Source organism: Eleginops maclovinus, chromosome 4, assembly GCF_036324505.1.
Source record: "Eleginops maclovinus isolate JMC-PN-2008 ecotype Puerto Natales chromosome 4, JC_Emac_rtc_rv5, whole genome shotgun sequence".
Taxonomy (NCBI): Eukaryota; Metazoa; Chordata; class Actinopteri; order Perciformes; family Eleginopidae; genus Eleginops; species Eleginops maclovinus.
The window spans coordinates 28,352,281-28,366,266 of NC_086352.1; the positions used below are offsets into that span (position 1 = coordinate 28,352,281).

At 39.7% G+C, this 13,986-nt stretch overlaps 2 protein-coding genes across 2 annotated transcripts; both read left to right on the forward strand.

The window, feature by feature from the left end:
* The first annotated feature begins 447 nt into the window (after positions 1–447).
* Positions 448–4,874, forward strand: ptpmt1 (protein tyrosine phosphatase mitochondrial 1). Its single transcript, XM_063882600.1, has 4 exons — positions 448–743; positions 2,156–2,236; positions 2,809–3,000; positions 4,161–4,874. The coding sequence occupies exons 1-4, from the start codon at positions 597–599 to the stop codon at positions 4,287–4,289; spliced, it is 549 nt and encodes a 182-aa protein (XP_063738670.1). The 5' UTR covers positions 448–596; the 3' UTR covers positions 4,290–4,874.
* A 722-nt stretch (positions 4,875–5,596) lies between these two features.
* On the forward strand, positions 5,597–9,312 carry ndufs3 (NADH:ubiquinone oxidoreductase core subunit S3). The gene is made up of 7 exons (XM_063882663.1): positions 5,597–5,750; positions 6,118–6,177; positions 6,837–6,934; positions 7,370–7,519; positions 7,742–7,867; positions 7,961–8,080; positions 9,023–9,312. The coding sequence occupies exons 1-7, from the start codon at positions 5,696–5,698 to the stop codon at positions 9,191–9,193; spliced, it is 780 nt and encodes a 259-aa protein (XP_063738733.1). The 5' UTR covers positions 5,597–5,695; the 3' UTR covers positions 9,194–9,312.
* Positions 9,313–13,986: the final 4,674 nt, after the last annotated feature.

Consider the following 13,986-nt stretch of genomic DNA (forward strand, 5'->3'; position numbering starts at 1 on the left):
ATACCACTGTATATACTGAGATGTGTCCATGTAAATGATTTGCAAAGGCTCAAAGTTCAAAGAGTTCCTCCATCTCCCCTTTTTTGTACAGAAGTGGCAATGGTCACAAGCTCAGTCTCATGAACCAAGGTACTGCTGAAGAATACATGTGGCGGAAAATACGTGTGGGGTGTACCAAAACTCAGTGGACTGAGCATTAATCAACATTTTTACACATATTTATTATAAACGGTCTTGCTTTTACTGTGTAGTTTTGTTGTATTTTCTTCTGAGTATGCTACTTTTTTCTTCTCTTTTAAACTGTTGCTATATATATTGAGTTATTTAAAAAAATATCTGTGTAATATATTAGAATATAACTTAAAATTATGAACTGAAATAAATCAGCATTTATATTTTGTAGAGGTCACGGATTTATTCTGAAAGATTTGCGCCGGAAGTCCTCTGCCGGGGAGGAGCTGTTCCTACAGGAAGACATGCCTGACAGCAGGTCACACTATTCACACAGACGCTACGCACGTTAACAGTGTGTATTAATGACAAGCTGACCAGCTTTGCTCAGTTTTTTACTTTATTTATTGAACTATAGTTCAGTCATGTCGGGAGCGTTAGCCAGGCTGCTTTTCTACCCAACGTTAGCCTACAATGTCGCCATGGAGAAGGTGACGTCGAGACGGTGGTTTGACCGGGTGGACGAGACCGTGGTCCTCGGAGCGCTGCCGTTCAGATCCATCACCAAACAGGTCACACATCATCACAACTGTCCTCTACGTGTCTGTCTGTCTTTTTAATATTATTTTCAGTGAAGGTATAAGCACTGTTTTTTACGATTCCAAACTGAGAAATACAAGTGACAGTGCTTCATTCAAAACATGTTTATGCTGCAGTAATGTTGCATTTACTGCTGTAGTTTACTCTAGACCAGGGGTGTCCAAACTTTTGAAATGAGGGCCACATACAAAAAAAATATACGAAGGGCTGGTCCACTCACTAGAGGTGAGGTATATTGCCTCATAGGTGAAAAGGTAGCACAATCAATCAAATGTAGCTAAATTATGCTTGAAACTTGAATATGCTTTAAGAAAAATAACAGCCTATATCACAGCTTTCCATAGGGTTTAAAAGTTAGGGTTTTATATATAGACATTTAAGAAGAAGTATAATGTGTGTGCCATATTCCATTATCCTTTTAGAATTTGCTGTGGGCAAATAAAAAATGGACCATAGGCTGCAGTTGGCCCCCGGGCCTTAGTTTGGACATCCCTGCTCTAAACCAATGCATCTTATTCTATTTGTTTATTGTATGTTTGTACATTTTTCAATCATGTGCAACTTTTCACAAGTTCAAAAAAACCTATGCATTCTCCATCGGATCCAAGAGACTATTAAAATACTTTGTCAGGTGCAAAATAAGGATAATTTTCTTATAATTCACTCTTAAGACATCACAAACATTCAGAATCAACACAGTTGGTGAAACATGGTTTTCACTGGAGAGGAAGGTGTTGAAAACCTGTAATCTGAAGAGTAACTAAATCTGTCAAGACAAATGTGGAGACAAAATGTACAATCAACTTCTGACTCTTAAGGTGTAGTGGACTAGAAGTATTTAGAAATTGTCCAATAGGGAATTCTTAAGATCAGTACAGTCCACCATTGCTCTTTTTGAAGACTAAAACTACATTTCTCAGAAGAATCAAAGTTTTAAGTTGTGGTGATGTCTTCAACTACTGCCCTAAACTTCTGGAATTTTCTTCTAATGTAATTAACTCTTAATTTCATTAGTCTCATCAGAGAAGTATTTCAGGGTATGACTTGCTTTGGATTTGAAGAATGTCTGTATTTGCTGTTCAATAAAGACTTGGAAATGTGTTCTTCCAGCCGTCAGAATTAATTTTGTGTGCAATTGTTGGATGGGGAATAAAGCCGTATATGTTGTGACCTTCATGTGTTCTTGTCATTTTTATGTAATCCATTTGGTCATTGTTTGTAGGTGATTTGATGTCTTTTACAGTTTTAGCCTGCCTCTCAGTCTGCAGTCTATGTTACAAATGTAGTTTACGCTCTATAGTTAGTTGTTATTTAAGCACATTTTAATTGTTATGTTTTCATTTGCTTTGCCGAGATTGATGGATTCTATTTTTTTGTGTTGAAGCTGGTAGAAACAGAAAATGTTCGAGGAGTTATCACCATGAACGAGGATTATGAGACAACATATTTCTGCAACTCAGCTGAGGTTAGTCCACTTCTCTTGTATTTCCATTACTTATTCAGATTTATATTTATTTTGTGTCCTCTGTTTCTGTCAAATTATGTTAATCAGCTGATTTATTGGTGATGGGCTTTTACCTTAAACAATAAATCGATCAGTCAATTGTCTTACAATTAATCAAACAACCATTTCTTTTTGTAATCAATAATACATTTCAAACAGACATTCCAAAACATTCACTAGTTACAGCGAATTAAATGTGAGGGTTTCGGGCTTTTTTGTCACATATGTAAGTTAACATCTTGCTGTTCATTACTTTATAACAGATGTATTTTAATATCAAATGACAGATAAACTGATATTAAAAACAATTGTAGATGAAGCCTTAGGTTGGTTTAAAATCATTTGGGAACAATAATTAAACCTAGATTAGGGTGTAACCCTATGTAAGACAACGTTCTCAATGGAAATACTTACGAGTTGAGCAACAAAGGTTGATATTTAACAGTGTAAGTATGAGTTGAGGTTGTCTTCTTCCTTTCAACATTCCAGCGATCTACGAATATTTAATTTGATGTGTCTGATTCTTGCTGCAGGAGTGGCAGTCAGCAGGGGTGGAGCAGCTGAGATTGAGCACCGTTGACCTCACCGGCATCCCAAGTCTGGAGAACTTGTGTCAGGGCGTGGAGTTCGCCCTGAAGCACCGAGAGCAGGGGAGCAGCGTGTACGTCCACTGCAAGGCCGGACGCTCACGCAGCGCCACCATGGCTGCTGCGTACCTCATCCGGGTCAGTACTGAACACAGCCAATCCTGAGATTTTACTAGGACTGCTGTAGTCTTTTTTATCCTTCAGCTGAACATCCCAAAGCCTTGTTGCTCAAAATGTGGATTTTTTGTTGTTGTTGTATTGGACAGCATTTAAGTGGTGAATTGTAATTCTAATTTAGAATAGTAATTGACCATTGTTTTAATTATTTACTCCTCATTTCTCAAGGTATTCTAATGCAGTAGGTTACAACAGGTTAAAGGTGTAAAATGTTCATTTCTTTTAAGGGACAGGTTATCCCCCCTCAAAAGACAATACAACCCTAACGCCCTAACTCTCTAAAAACTTGTCCTTTTCTTTTAAACTAAATAGTTTTGGTGAGATTTGATGAGTGTTGCAGATATTGGTCCCAGAGTTGTTTATAGTATGATTTCACTCGATGGAGTTTGGCTTGTGTTTTAAATTTCAACAGCAATGTCACTTTCCAGAAATCATGAACCGGTTACTGAAGAAAATACACAGACCTTGTTGTGATCTGTTTAATGTAGGAAGTACTCCCTTTGTACCATATCACCACAAAGAAGGAAGCGTGCATGTATGAGATGCTTTCGACAGCAAGATGTTAAAATTATCCTCGGCTAGCTAGCTTAGTAGAACTTTGGAATCCTCCTGTCCTGTAGCGTAGGGACAGATTATTTGTATGGGCGTTTTGAGCATCTCAAGCACAGTACTACAAGATCCAGTGTATTGGAAAAAAGCAGGCATCTCAAAAGCACTCCAAAACAATCTAGATTGGTAAATAGCACCACAGGTTAGATAATTAAATATGTATATCTGTATTTCTACATTTTGTAATGGCTCTGTACTGTAGGATATTACAAATGATTTGAAACAATGATAATGAGTTGAGAACTGACATTTAGCTTTCTGAATGTTTACATTCATATTGGGTGAACAGTGTAGGAGTTTTTCCCTTATTCCTGCTTCCATGTTCAAACACTTTGTATATAACGGGCTTTAAATCATACGTTTCTAATTTGAAAACCAATTATCATAACAATAACTATTAGAACTATAGAGATTTCTTTTCTCTGAAACTAAATCTATGAAACTTGGTCCAGGCTCTCTGTTCACTGAGTAATAAATATGTTGATTCTGACATTGCTCTTTTCTGCTGACAGTTACACTGCTGGACTCCAGAGGAAGCGTGTCAGAAGCTGGCGTCTGTCCGACCGCACATCCTTGTGCGCTCCGCTCAGCTGGAGATGCTAAGGAAATACTACCAACAGGTGTGTGAACAGTCCAGCTGAGAGGACGGGACGCGCGTCGGACATCATTATGATCCGACAGCTGCTGCAAGACTGGACTCACAATCCTCCGAATCAATACCCACTGAAGAAAAGTATTGCTTTCAACTTTTTGAATATAAATCTTGTGGGTTTTTACTGGGAAATTATGAAGTAACAAAATAAGAATGTACACAATACATCTGTAAGCACAAATCGTTTTTTACAAGAAATATAAAGCAATTTATTTTTGTATAACCACACAAAGCCTTTATTTAAATGTCCTGGCTACCTGGTTTCTTGCCTCTAGCTAAAACATATATGCATTTTTATATGGGGAATTTATGAAGCTTAGAATTATGTTAAAAGAACAATTAACATTTCCTTTATATATCTGTCCGCCTCCTATTACAGAAACAAATATTTTCAAACTTCTAGAACAATAGAATATTGTTAGATTGTGACTCTATTAGGCTTAGTTGAGTTGTGTCCATTTTGCATGTGGAGGCCTGTGGTAGCTTTTACTTTTGTTTACTGAAATGTTTTCTTTCAATGTATCAAATCTTCAGTGACAGTGATGTTAAATAAAATCTTTGTGATATGAGACAATCCCAGTGTGCTATATGCTCTTTTATTTTCAGCTTCCAGGTTTTACTGATATACACGTGTGTACACGCATGAGAGCTGTTCTAGTAATGAAGTGAAATGGCTGGAAAACATAGTAATCTACTGAAAGATGCTCCTGATATACATAAAATGCAAGTTCACCAATGATTGAACAGAAACTAAATACATCAACTCAATAGTTGAAAATGATTCTTGAGTATGGAGAACCACTGCACCAGCATACTATTTGTTTATATTTCAGAGTGGATTATTGTTTTACTTACTCAACTATAGGTTTCTGATGTGTTTTGGCTTTTAAAAAGTCTTGTTTTTAATATGTTTAATATTTAAAAAATGAGAACTCATTCATATTTCTTCTTCAAAATCTATTTGATTTTGTTACTTTAAATGTTTTCTTTCTTTCTCAATGTGTATTCTTTTCCATATAATATGTTTACTGATATGCACACTCAAGTCCCCTTTACAGTGATGCGCTACACAAATACTTCCCACAAAAAAAAAACTCTAAAATTATGCAAAATGGATTTTTGTCCGAACTTGTTGGTGATTATTAGCAGTAGGAGTGCATTGGTGTATGAAGTGTGTTTGGTAGCCATACACTGTAAACCCCTGCATCCGCAGTTAAGAGGGGCATTTTAAACAAAACCCCCAGAGAAAACGGACATTTAACTAAAACACAAATTGAGAGTTTGTGGCACTGTTGGCTTTCCACAGTAGACAACAGTTCTCTTCCGGCCCATCAGGAGGCGACACCCCGCTAACAGTCGCATCTCTGCCCGAAGGAAAACGGTTGTAGAACGAACATGGCGGCGTCGTTGGTGCGGTTTGTCCGCGGAGGTCTTGGAAGGAGTTACAACCGTAAGTTGATATGAAACTCTGTTTATTTTGTACACAGTGTTTGGAGCAGTTGTATGTATACGTATGTGTGTCTTTCCATGCTGCTGAAAACATCACGGTGTTATTTGCAAGTGTCTAATGTGTCAGGGATGACCTTCGAGCTAGCTAATGCTAACGTTAGCATGCACAGAATTGAATAACAGTTAATGTTTTTAGAGGCAGAATGGTTTATTATGGCAACATTAACAGTCATACCCAAGGGTAACGAGTAGATGTTGGAGGATTTGATGCATTTTGTAGCATTGTTGTTACAGTTCCCCTGCAGCTCTCAACGTTCAGTCTTTAGTTTCGTGTTAATACTTGTTGTTTTTTAAACATATTTTTCCAGTTGCCAGGAGTGCATGTGTCCTCCAGCAGCAGACCAGGCTTCAGAGCTCAGACACCAGCCGTGAGTATACACTAACAAACTGACGCTGCAGGAGACCAGTGGTAGAACAAGAACTCATATTTTACTTGACTAAAAGTAAATGTACTTATGCTACAAATATGTGCTATCGAAGAGGGAGGGATAAACGTCAATCTTATCTTATCTTTGGTGGATTTTAGATGTATTATCCAATTTGAGTAAAAAAAAAAAAATAGATCAGTCAGTCCTCAGCTGAAAAAGACAGATTGTGTAAGTAATGCACAGCGCGCACTCAAACACACACACACACACACACACACACACACACACACACACACACACACACACACACACACACACACACACACACACACACATATTTTCCCCATACCATGAAAGTTCACCTCACAGTCACACCATTAAAACTCAAGGCCTATATATCTTAAAAGGTGTGACTTAATGAGTCAAAATATGAATACATTGCTATAACATGTCGTTTTTTTATTATTATCATGTCAGAATTATTGATGCCTTAATGTGTCTGTTTATCCCATATTCACTTGAAACAGTTATGTCACTCAAACTCAAGCCCAAAGCCACGCTATAACCTGTTTTGCAGTGTTCATAATGATTTGTTGTACAGGAGAGTGACGCATTGTTCCATCATTATTAACCTCTTTTCTCTTCTTTACATCATGCAGCCACTATCAGGCCCAAGGATGCCGTAGCTCACAGCCAGCTGGCGGCTTTTGGGGAGTTTGTGGCTGAGATGATGCCCAAATATATCCAGCAGGTCCAGGTCAGTTCATATGAGGATCAGTGTTCATCGTACCGGCTGTGCTTGAGCATTAACGTTGTGATGTGCATCCTAATATTGGATAAGGCCAAGATGTACATTTATTTGAAAAACAATCCACATGACAACAGATGTGTACATAGTTAGGGGGGGGGGAATACGTACAAACAGGCAGATCAGTCAGACATTGTACAGTTTGTAAACATAATTGTATTACATTTTTTAAGAAAGGACTATGTACGATGATTATGAGATGCCAGATTTAGCCATAAAGGTCTTTGTGATGCACAAAGCAGAATAAACATATGGTGTAGTCTTGTAAAAAACATAAAGAAAAACTCCTATCAGACCTCTTAACTAATATTTTATTCCCTTATTGAAATGAATATAACACAATTTCAGAAACGTGCAGCTAACTTAATGCCTTTGTTTTTGTAGGTGACCTGTTTCAATGAGTTGGAGGTGATGATCCATCCTGACGGGGTGGTCCCTGTGCTGACCTTCCTGAAGGACCACACCAACGCCCAGTTCAGGAACATGATCGACCTGACGGCTGTTGATGTGCCATCACGGCAGAACCGCTTTGAGGTATCTATCAGCAAACATGCACGCACTCACACACCTAGAGACATGTTTTATTGACAAGTTGTAAGATGAAAAGAGGGCCCAAAAAGTTGAAGACTCAACTGTAATATTGCGACTTTGTATTTGTCACCATAACCAGTGATATTTGAAAAAGGAAATATTAATACCTAGTTGCGAAACAAATGTTCTCATAGTGACAATGTGTGCCTGTGTGCTCGTTTTCAGATTGTGTACCACCTGATGTCGCTGCGCTACAACTCTCGTATCCGCATTAAGACGTACACTGATGAGTTATCACCGGTGGACTCGGTAGTCTCCGTCCACAATGCTGCCAACTGGTACGAGAGGGAGGTGAGTCACAATCGGAGGAGTCATTACAGTGTTTATTTTGTTTATCTGACACCAGGACAAATCTGGTAAATGTGTATGTATGTGTTCATGCAGGTATGGGACATGTATGGCGTGTTCTTTGCCAACCACCCAGACCTGAGGCGTATTCTGACAGACTACGGCTTTGAGGGTCACCCCTTCAGGAAGGACTTCCCTCTCTCCGGTTACGTAGAAGTGAGTTCTGCAAGAAACACTTCCACTCAGTTAACTTAAATGGGCCCTATTATGCTAATTTTCAGGTTCATGTTTGTATTTTGTGTCTCTACTGTGACATGTTTCCATGCTTTAATGTTCAAAAAGGTCTTTATTTTTCTTATACTGCCTGTGCTGCAGCACCTCCTTTCACCCTCTGTCTGAAACCAGAACCCAGGCTGCGCTGATTGGTTAGCTGGCGAGCTCTGTTGTGATTGGTCAGTCACTTAGAGATGTCCCGCCCCTTAGCCAATAGAAGCCCGAGTGTTACATAGTGATTTCAATATGTTACAGAGTTAACAAAGGAGTCCAATGGAGGCATTTCAGGTAGGTTGAAGTTGTGTGGGAGACCAATGTTTCAGGCCATTAACATGCACAAAAACCTATAGAACACACTACAAGAAAGGGAAAACCCCCAAAAAGCACAATATGGCCCCTTTTAATTCAGCCTATTTAATGTGCGGTTCATTTATAAATGTTGAAGACCGCGCCCAAACTGCTGGATCCTTTGATCCTTTTTTTTGTATCATTGAGCTCATGATAATTAGTTCAGGTTTCCGACCAACTGTGAAAAGCCTTTATAGTTTATGCTGAGAAGGAACAATTCATGGCCTAAATACTTCCTGAATACATTTCCCTTTGTAAATGATTAATTATTCCTTTCAACACGATACCCAAATTCATCTTGTTTAATCCTTTCAGAGGACATGCACTTCACATTTTTGTTTTAAAAATTCACAATTTAACCAGGAAGTTGCCAGTTGAAAAGCTTCTCATGCAGTGTTGTTTTTTTATTTTCCAGTAAGACAGTTTTTAGTCCTTGAATTGTACCACCCATGACCATGAAAACACTTAAATTACTTTTAGATCTGAAAAAGGCGCGACAACCTTCCTTCTTAAATGTTGCGATGTTTCCCTCTGCAGGTGCGTTATGATGATGAGATGAAGCGTGTGGTGGCGGAGCCCGTGGAGCTGTCACAGGAGTTCAGGAAGTTTGACCTGAACACGCCCTGGGAGGTGTTCCCGGCCTACAGAGAGCCCAAAGAGGTGGCACCCAAACTGGAGGCTGGCGACGCGGCCCCTGAGAAGAAATGATGACCCTGTGTTTCTTCCCCATGTTCTGTCTGTTTATGTCATTTTGGGAGGCCCAGCACCCTGAAAAAACCCTGAAATATTTATGTACATAAAATACTAATAAAACCACCATCAAAATAGTTTTTGTGGAGCTGTGTTTCCTTCAATACTGTAAAATGTATCTTTTATCCCATTTAAAAAGTGATTGATGATATTCTTAGAAACAGAAAAATGCATCTCAAAAAACTGCCAGTTAATTAATACTTAAATGTTCACTTTGTTACATTATAAATGATCAGTCGTGAACATAAAAGCAAAATCATTTATTTTCAGGTTTTTTAAGCACTGTTGTAACAGCAAAGATGCATTTAGACATTTACTATGTACTATACTTTATAATGTTAGTGTGAATTTTTAATCTATTTACAGTTTGGAACATGTCAATGATGAGATTAAACATTGATTTTTATACATTGCATGGAACCCATAGTGAAGCATCAATGCCTGTATATGAAATCAGGAACATGGCATTTACTGTATTTGTCCTATAATACAAACCGTAGATAAGGTTCAATCTGTGAGTCATAAAATTAGTAAAAATCACAATTTTAAAGCCAGCGCGCTAGATAAAAACCCATCTTTCGTCGAGTATGCATCAGTTGTTTTGTTGAGTTCATATAAAAATTGTGATTTCAATTTCAAAGTCGATATTTGAGTCTGAAAGAGTGAGTGCATTTTGGCCACACAATTTGGCATAGACTTATTATAGAAGCATAGGGTGTATTTTCAAAATAACATAAGAAATCACTCTAAATGCCACTTGAATCAACAAAGCAAAATGTCAAAAAAAATATATATATTTTATACATTAATATTTGTTATCATTATATAATTCATGCATTATTGTGAAAGTAGGGTTTACTATTTGTAGTTGGTTGAGGTGGGCCTCATTTTTAACTTCTAATTCATAATATTTATTTTAATAATGGAATAATACGCTGGTTAAGGGGCCCTATTATCTTCATTTTCAGGTTCAAATTATTATTTTGTGCCTCTGCAGTGACATGTTTACATTTAATGTTGAAAAAGCTCTTTATTTTTCTCATACTGCCCGTGCTGCAGCACCTCTTTTCACCCTGTCTGAAACCAGAGCCCAGTCTGCTCTGATTGGTTAGCTGACCATCTCCATTATGATTAGTCAACTGCTTAGAGCTATCCCGCCTCTTAGCCTATTGTGTACAATGTGTTGGAGTGCTAGCCAATAGAATCGTGAGTGTTACATAATGATGTCACTATTTACTCCACTTACAAAGGAATTGGTTTACTAAGGTATTAAAGGTGGCATTATTACATCTGGCATTATAATAGTAAAAAAGGCTTTCTTAAAACTAAGATGTGGGTTAATGCTCCACCCAGCTATCATGCCAAGAGGACAAAATCAAACGCAGCTAACAGGTGCATGCTGGGTTTGGCTAACATGCTAAATGCTAACATGCTCATGACGGAAGCTCCTGTTGACTTTTGGAACTTTTACCTTCCGTTAGGTTTATTATGCCCCTTCCTGCTGATTGTGACTGCATACTGCGACAGAAAGGCTGAGTGGACCGGTTGTATTTTGCTTTGAGAAAGAACAAAATAAAAAGTTGAAGACGGAGCAGATTGAGGAGGCCTTCATGGAGCTTAACAATCAGACTGACATTCGAACTGGTGAGTGCAGTGTTCTGATTGTTAGACTGTGTTTGCGTGTGCTATTGCTGCGCTTTTGCTTTAATGTGTGTTGTAGTGGCTGACTTTATGTTGTTTACACATCTATGTGCTATTGCTTTGCTTATGTTTTTTTCTGCTGGTTGGTTATTTCAGTTTTGTACCTTATTTATTTTAAACACTTGTTGCCATAGGCGCCGATACCGTGGGTGCTTCGGGGCCCGAGCACCCACGGAGATTGCCGAGCACCCACGGAGATTTAACCGCACACACGGAGATTGCCGAGCACCCACGAAGATTTAAACCGTTTAACCGCCAATGTAGAGCGCAGCTGGCTTACGAAATGGAGAGATTTCTGATAAAACCCCCCAAAAAAACATCAAGCGATGCTCAAACTTCCACAAGTGCCCAGTCAACTAACGGTAGGCCTAACGAAGATAACCAAAGCAGTGAAGGTGTGCGGAAAAAAGGACGGTCATTTCAGGCTAGTTGGAAGACGAAATTCCCGTGGATAGCATATGCCACCACCAAAGACAAGGTATTTTGTGAAGTTTGCACAACTGCTAAAAAAATGAATGCTCCGCTTCCATCAACAACACACGATCAAGAATCGTTCAAAGGTTTTGTACAGGATGGCTTTTCCAGCTGGTCTAAAGCACTGGAACGATTCAGATCTCATGAAAAGTCAAATTTGCATCGCATTGCTGCTAGCATTGTTGCTGCTGCTAATGCAGGTGTTAATGTTGCCGCTTCTATTTCTGCTGGAAAACTAAAGCAGATGTCTGATGCCAGAATAGCTTTGTTGGCTGTCCTATCGTCTATTCAATATCTCTCGTGTCAGGGATTGGCCATTCGAGGAAAAACAGACCAGGCTTCCAATTTGATACAGTTGCTAAACTTACGTGCAGAAGATATCCCGGAGTTACAGTCATGGCTGGCTCGGAAGGAGAGCAAGTGGCTATCTCATGACATCCTCAACGAGATGACTGAAATTATGGCCCATGATGTGATGAGAACGCTAATTGGAGAAATTAAGTCTGCTGAGTTTTTCTCTGTGATTATGGATGAGACCGCCGATATTACGGTCAAAGAGCAGGTGTCTATCTGCTTCCGTTTTGTGACTGAAGATCTGGAACCAGAGGAACTTTTTCTTGGATTTTATCAGACATCAAAAACGACAGCAGAAACCCTTTTTCAGCTTTTAAAAGACGTTTTGGTTAGATTCTCACTGCCAGTCAGTAAATGCAGAGGACAATGCTATGACGGTGCGTCAAATGTGTCTGGCATTAGAACAGGTCTACAGGCTCGCATGCGGGAGCTGGAGCCCCGAGCACAGTACATCCATTGCACTGCTCATGTTATGAATTTGGTTGTGCATGATGTCGCCCAAAACATTCCACCATGTCGGAACTTCATGGTACTTATTCGTGACATGGTAACACTCATCAGAAATTCCCCAAAGCGACTCACCTGGTTCCAAGAGTTTCAAGGCAAAGACGCATCATCTTTGAAACCGTTATGCCCGACGCGCTGGACCATGACAACGGCCTCGTTACAAGCCATTGCTTCCAACTACAGCGCGCTACTGGAATTTCTGGAGGACCTGTCTCTGAACGAAAAAGGTGACGCAGGAGGTAAAGCCTACGGTTTTCTTTTGCACCTGCAGAAATTTAGCACTTTTTTCTCTTTGAAACTCATGCTGAAATTCTTCTCTCGCATGGAAACAGTCAATGCTGCACTCCAAAAGAGGAGTTTGCACCTACAGAAAGCTAGGCAGATGGTTGACACGCTCAGAGAAGACATAAAGTGTCTTCGTGAAGAAGGATTCCAAGGATTTTGGGAAAACACAACTGCAGCAGCACATGACTTGAATTTGGAGAGCCCAGCTGTGCCAAGGCCAAGAAAAATACCCCGCCGACTGGAAGATGGAGGTTTGCCGCACTGCTTTCAAACACCAGAAACAATGTACCGACAGCAATTCTTTGAGATCATGGATACAGCGTCAACATGCCTGGACTGCAGGTTTAGTCCTTCTGTATTCGAACGCATGCAAGATGTTGAGGATTTTCTGATCGGGAAGGGTGACTGCAAAAGCATCATGGAGTTCTATAGGGATGATTTGGATGAGAAAAAGGCTCAGGCTGCATCGTGATATGTGCATTGACTTAGCAAAGCAACGAGGAGTTCGCCTAGCTTCTTTTCAAGATGTAGTGGACTTCCTAAAAGGCAATCAGGGAGAGCACCTGAGAATCATGTTGCCAGAGATGACCAAACTAGTGAAACTCGCACTGACTGTCCCAGTAACATCCTGCAGTTCAGAGAGGTCATTTTCAGGCCTGCGGCGACTTAAAACTTATTTGAGGTCCACGATGGGGCAAGCAAGACTGACCCATATTGCTGTATTGAACACTCACAAGGATGTATCAAGAAATAGGAATCTGGATGTAATCGCAGACAAATTCATCAAGCGCACTGCTGCGAGGAGTGCCACTTTCCTCATAAAGAAGTAGCGTCAATGGTGAGTGAAAACAAATCCAATTTTGATATTTAGTAGCTGTGTGGGCCTATGTGTTGATGGTTAATTGACTGCATTTTACTGCGTGGACCTGTATGCTTTGTGTGTGTAACAACAGCATTAGATGGCCGATTATAACTTGTTTGGCTGGCGGCGTACGTGTCTCACAGCCACGGTGGTGTCGAATTTGCGTTGGATTGTGCACTTGGCCTTAGTTAATGCGAGTCGTTTTACTAAATCATCTTGGTGGAATTGATTATTACTTCAGATCATCTACCTGTGCATCGAACCATCCTGCCTGCCTCAACGACGACTCTTTTGCCTCTTCCTCGCCGGTACTTCTATATCTGACCTGCCTGCCGTGCATCGAACCTGGACTGTGACTGTGACCATCGGACTCCTCTACTGCCTTTCCCATACTGGATATTGTTTTATTTGTTTTTGAACTGCCTACCTGTTTACCGAACCTTTTCAGTAAAGATTATTGATTGCACTCACCCCCTCGTGCGTTTGAATCCTCAAACTCTGCATCCAGGGCTCGACATTAACTTTTTGGCTTACCAGCCAACATGACTGGTAGATGAAAATAATTACC

Excerpts from the sequence above, each read along its gene's own strand:
- ndufs3 (XM_063882663.1), top strand. The coding sequence starts at position 5,696 with ATGGCGGCGTCGTTGGTGCGGTTTGTCCGCGGAGGTCTTGGAAGGAGT. Across the intron at positions 6,178-6,836 it reads TCAGAGCTCAGACACCAGCC|CCACTATCAGGCCCAAGGAT; the intron begins GTGAGTATACAC and ends TACATCATGCAG. Across the intron at positions 6,935-7,369 it reads AATATATCCAGCAGGTCCAG|GTGACCTGTTTCAATGAGTT; the intron begins GTCAGTTCATAT and ends TTGTTTTTGTAG.
- ptpmt1 (XM_063882600.1), top strand. The coding sequence starts at position 597 with ATGTCGGGAGCGTTAGCCAGGCTGCTTTTCTACCCAACGTTAGCCTAC. Across the intron at positions 744-2,155 it reads TCAGATCCATCACCAAACAG|CTGGTAGAAACAGAAAATGT; the intron begins GTCACACATCAT and ends TTTGTGTTGAAG. Across the intron at positions 2,237-2,808 it reads ATTTCTGCAACTCAGCTGAG|GAGTGGCAGTCAGCAGGGGT; the intron begins GTTAGTCCACTT and ends TTCTTGCTGCAG.